Below are 5,654 nucleotides of genomic sequence, written 5' to 3' on the forward strand. Positions count from 1 at the left end.
CATACATACACACACACACACACACACACACACACACACACACACACACACACACACACACACACACTGCTGTTCAAAAGTTTGGGATCAGTAAGATTTTTAATGTGTTGTAAAGAAGTCTTCTGTTCATCAAGGCTGCATTTATTTGACCAAAAATACAGAAAAAAACAGTAATATTGTAAAAATATTATTATCAATTAAAATAACTTTTCTATTGTAATATACTTTAAAAATATAATTTATTTCTGTGATGCAAAGCTAATTTTTCATCATCATTACTCCAGTCTTCAGTGTCACACGATCCTTCAAGTCTTTATTATCACTTTTTATAAATTTAACACATCCTTTCTGAATAAAAGCATTCATTTCTTTCCAAAAAAAGAAGAAAAAAAAAAATATTGACCCCAAACTTTTGAACGGTAGTGTATATTGTTACAAAAGATTGTTCTTTTTATCTTTTTATTCATCAGATAGTCTATATATATATATATATATATATATATATAAATAAAAGCATAAATAAACGATTAAATAAATGTAGGTCACACATGATGCACCGCGGCTGAGTGACTCTTCTCACCTGTATCCTCTGAAACACTCCGGATTATCAAAGCGAGCTGGTAAATTATTTTCCACGTTGTACACATCGCTTGTCTTTATTTCAGTTGTGTTAGACAATGGTTCAGGCTCCGTTCTTGTTCCTTCATCTGCGGAATGATCGTCCATGTTTCCGTTTGCTTCAAGCCCCCAGTGAATCTTTAGGCATTCCGTACGCGTGGTTGCTATCAACATTGTAACTAAGTGACGTGTGGCGACATGCTTTGATCTCGCCGACACGCGGTCACGTGGTTCATGGAGCTCTCAATAGTTCCAAACATCTCTGCGCTGTCAATCTGTTTGAATTGGTTTAATCGGGACAGACAGCAGTTCCACTCTATTTTTGCAGCCATTTCTAGTGATACTTAACACCTAATGCTATGTTGATGTGTGCATGCCCAGTAGTTTTTGCTGTATCCCATCTAGCCTTAACCAGAAGAAAGTTCAACACTCTTAAGCAATGAAAAAATAAACAAGTAAAATTTAAAAAATGAAACCCAAATGTTATGTTTATCTAAAGTAATTTTTGCTTATTAGTATGGTTGAATTGGATCATCGAAAGTCAGCAACAAAGTCATTGGTTAATAAAATGAGATTAAATGCATAAAGGATATTTGTGTTATTTAACATATTTCAATATTGCAGGTTTGCGTCATATTCTAAGTGTGCATTTCAAAGGTTTTATTCATTTTGAGCAATACTGAATCTGTTTTTGTGCAATTGAGACGAGTAAATGCATGTTCACATTAGTAACCATCATGTTTACAGCGCACACAACACCTTTACACTTACTCCTGATTTCTCTCAACATGGGACAAGAGAGCTGTCACTCAGTAAATGGGAAAACATATTAACTGGTATTATTTAAAAAAGTAACTCAGATATTTTCTTATAGATTAAAAAGTAATCCATTACTTTACTAGTTACCTGAAAAAAGTAACCTGATTGCGTAACTCTCTTTACTTGTAATGTATTACCCCAACACTGTATTGCACTGTGATTAAATGTATTTTATTACAAAAGCAAATAGATACCAGTGCACACTGAAGTTAGCACATGTCTGTTAGACGTCCACGGACCTGTATAGACAAAAGAAAAAACGATTCAGCTATCATTGCTGCTTTACAAAATAAATTATTCTTAGATTCATTTATTTAGACATCATGCAACCACTTCTACATGAACCTTTAACACATTTCTTACATTTACATTACATTAAGTAGTTTTCTTATCCATAGAAAACAATAGTAAAACCCAGATTTAGAGCCTCTTGATTTCAGCTGGAACTGATGTTGAGATTTTCCAACTGCTTGACTGTATACCCTTTACGAACATTTTGAGTTGTCATCTAAAATTTCCACTCCTTGGATTGTATGCAGTTTACTTCATTTCAAACCTAAAATTAAAACAATACAGATTTCAGAAGACCCGTCATCAAGTCTCAAAAGCCACAGCACCGGTAAGTAGGTGTGGGCATGGTTTATGCAAGTGTAAAGTGTGCTTTTAAGAAAATGAAACCTATTGAAATGTTTCCTCTTCATGCATTTGCTTCCAAACCTGTTTTGAGTTTCTCCACGCTGATAAACAAACTGCCACAGTGCATTATTACTCACGGTACGAGTTTGAGTCTGGCCTAGCGCGTACCAAAAGTAATAATGCACTGTGAAGCAGTTAAATAGGGCTCCTTTCTTCTCATCAAGGCACGACTTTGTCCAATTAAACGGCGTATATGGTTTTAAAACATGCAGAATGGAAACATATTTAAGATTTGCTACAATTATGCATACTTTACCTTTACCATACTTTATCTTAGTCTTCACTTTTCTCCATTAGTGGCCTTCAGAGGTGCCCAAATCATTCAGAGAGGTTAAATCCATCCATTGCTGCAGTGATGGAGTAGAAGAACATAATGTAATGCTTCAAACAATGCAGTATTGTTAAACTAATTAACAGAGGCTTCTCTATCAGAAATGGCATTGTTCAGAATAATGCTGAAAAGTTTCACTCTAACAAGGCCTCATAACGATTATAAACATGCTGACATAGTGTGATTAAAACAAATAACAAAACTTTCTAAAATGTTAAACTAAAATGTTGTATTAAATAAACCCGTTTAGAATGCGCTATAATTATTGTATCATTCTTTTTCAAAAATGTCGAACAAATATGAAGTAAATCAGGTGAGCTAATAAAAAGGGAAAAGGCTCTCACATAATCCAAAGAATTTGAAAACCAACAAGACATCTAAGATTATGCATTAGGACAACTTTGGGAGTAAAGCCAACGGAAGACTGAAAAATACTGCGATATTTATCATCGCAGTGTCCGTATATATATTAAATATTACTGTAATGAACTAAAATATTACCAATAACTTGGTGTAATTAAAGCAGCTCCAAAAAGTAATGTAAAGTGTGACCAATTTTCCTTGGAAAAATTTTAGTTCTGTAAACTCTACCTGAAAATTATGGATCTGTTTCCAAATATGTGCTGGTCCAGCTGGTGAACCTGAGAAAGGAGGAGGTCCATAGACGAACGTTTGAGCTCCAGAAACAGGACTTTAGTGATGTGTTGTAGCCTATACTGCACTGTCCGGACATGTGAGACATGAAATGCCTTTGTCGTGTTAGAGGTTCTTTTTATTGAACCTTCCTGTGGAAGTGAGGAATCAGGATGGTCATTCCCCAAACCGGAATTCCTGTGTGTGTTTGTTACTGATAAAACAGCTGTAAAGAACCAGCTCCATCCTTCTAGAACCGCTGGAGTCTGTTAGTGAACTCTGAGAAGAATTGAGCATTCTTTTGAAGTGGAAAGCTAGGCACACTTAAGAAAAAAAAAATCTGTTTTTAGAATTACTGCATCATCTTATTATGAATTTTACATATATTACAACAACCCCAAGCAGAACTACATGAAACCTGTGACCCTGGAGCACAAAACCAGTTTTAAGTTGCTGGGGTATATTTGTAGCAATAGCCAAAAATGCATTGTATGGGTCAAAATGATTGATTTTACTTTTATGCCAAAAATCATTGGGATATTAAATAAAGATCATGTTCCATAAAGATATTTTGTAAATTTCTTACTGTAAATATATCAAAACTTAATTTTTGATTAGTAATATGCATGGCTAAGAACTTCATTTGGACAACTTTAAAGGCGATTTTCTCAATATTTAGATTTTTTTTGCATCCTCAGATTCCAGATTTTCAAATAGTTGTATCTCGGCCAAATATTGTCCTATCCTAACAAACCATACATCAATGGAAAGATTATTTATTCAGCTTTGAGATGTTGTATAAATCTCAATTTCAAAAAACTGACCCTTATGACTGGTTTTGTGGTCCAGGGTCACATATGGCAAATGAAAAACCTGCCCTCCAAAACATGCATGTTATAGTATTTATGCACATTTTGAATTGGCTTCTATTTTTATATTTTCAGTGTTCATTTTAAATTTAGTTCAAACTATTTCTGTTTAGCTTTATTTTTAAGTTTCAGTTTTAGTAATTCAAATTTAAAGGCAACAAACAACAACAAAATCAGAAGCCAGGGTGGTAACTATCCATTTAATAAAAATAAAAAAATCACAAAACATTAACACAAAGTATGCCATTGTAAATCAAGTAAAAACAAGCCAACAGGTTTTAATTTATGCCTGAAAGTTAGCAGGAGGAGGGGGAGAGAAATGCAGCATTTCCAGTGTCGGAGGAAAAAGGAAGCTGCTGGTGGATGAAGATAGCAGGGTCTGCTTCATCCGAACAATAAAAATCTCACCCGCTCAGGAAAAGGATCTGCGTCAGCAGTGAGTGACAGATTTTAGAAAGACAAAATGGTGCCAAATCCAAAGTGGCGGGAGAAAATCAGTGTTTCACTTAAAGACCTCAAAAGCACAATGCTGTGTTCCTTATGTTTCATCGAAAGTTTACAGGAATTGCTGTTATGAAACACTTCAGTGGGCAGGGTCAAACATTATTTCACAAATACAAACCCTTCCCTTAAAACTTTTAACACACTTCTTAATGCGCCCAAATATGTGGACACTTAAACTAGGCTTAAAATAGATGTCAGAGCATTAGATAACAAAATATCAAACCATTTTTTAAAGCAAAATGTTTCACAAAAGTATGTTTATATATATATATATATATATATATATATACACACAATGCTATTCAACATTTCTGAGAAGTTTCTGAGAAATGTAATTTATTTATTTATAAAGCACTTAAAACTATACAGTAGACCCAAAGTGATAAAAAAAATAGACGCAAACAGCAGTTAAAACACTAAAGAGCACAGATTTTAAACTTCAAAACATATTTGTATAGTCTCAGACCCGCCACAGAAAAAGCCAGATCACCTTTGAGATTGCGTTGCGACCGGGGAATGTTTAAGAGCAGATTATTTACTATGTATATAGGCCTATGCAAATGTTCTGTGTGTATATACCTGGACGACCTGTATTATATTACTAAAAAGCAGAGCACACAGCTGTGTACCTTATCCCACAATGCACCGTGCTTGACATTTCCAGTGTGATTAATTAGTCAGTAGTATAATTTGTGATTTGTAGTCGTCGTCGTCTTTCAGCTTGTCCCGATTAGGGGTCGCCACAGTGGATCATCCTTCTCCATTTTGCTCTGTCCTCTGTGTCTTCCTCTGTCACACCAACAGTGTTGGGAAGGTTACTTTGGAAATGTAATAGGTTACAGATTACAAGTTACCCTACTTAAAATGTAATAAGTAGTGTAACTTTTCAATTACTTTATTAATGTAACTGATTACATTTGATTACTTTTCTAAATTTCTAATATTTTCAACTGTTAATCATTTTCAAACATGTAAACCAGGCAGGGTTAACATTACAGTAGTACTGAACACTGATTACTGTCAGACTTTCGAAATCCTTCATCACTTGAATAAAGATTATAATATTTCAATTTTAAAGGAAATGTCTTCATTTGCATATAAATGTTTCTTAGCAGTGTGTGGACACAACCACCCTACAATGATAAAAATTCACTCCTTTTTTGTTTAACCCCCCCCCCCACAAA

The 5,654-nt window shown here is 34.3% G+C and overlaps 1 protein-coding gene and 1 long non-coding RNA gene across 4 annotated transcripts in view; both read right to left on the reverse strand.

The window, feature by feature from the left end:
• Nucleotides 1-976, reverse strand: part of pierce1 (piercer of microtubule wall 1) — a 2,664-nt gene extending 1,688 nt beyond the window's left edge. Inside the window, exon 1 of the mRNA XM_016468261.1 lies at nt 581-976. Within this exon, the coding sequence (XP_016323747.1) occupies nt 581-792 (212 nt within the window). The 5' untranslated portion in view covers nt 793-976. The remainder of the gene's footprint in view (nt 1-580) is intronic.
• A 613-nt stretch (nt 977-1,589) lies between these two features.
• LOC107674310 (uncharacterized) lies at nt 1,590-3,233 on the reverse strand. 3 transcript variants are annotated; one of them, XR_001632495.1, is made up of 4 exons: nt 3,056-3,233; nt 2,390-2,480; nt 1,801-1,993; nt 1,590-1,676 (listed from the first exon to the last, which is right to left on the reverse strand). It is a non-coding gene; the product is annotated as an uncharacterized LOC107674310 (long non-coding RNA). The 3 variants fall into 3 exon arrangements; XR_001632496.1 differs by having other exon boundaries at nt 1,920-1,993; nt 3,056-3,231; XR_001632494.1 differs by having other exon boundaries at nt 1,590-1,993; nt 3,056-3,224.
• Nucleotides 3,234-5,654: the final 2,421 nt, after the last annotated feature.

This window comes from Sinocyclocheilus anshuiensis, unplaced genomic scaffold, assembly GCF_001515605.1.
Source record: "Sinocyclocheilus anshuiensis isolate Anshui unplaced genomic scaffold, SAMN03320099.WGS_v1.1 scaffold188, whole genome shotgun sequence".
In the NCBI taxonomy this organism is placed as follows: domain Eukaryota; kingdom Metazoa; phylum Chordata; class Actinopteri; order Cypriniformes; family Cyprinidae; genus Sinocyclocheilus; species Sinocyclocheilus anshuiensis.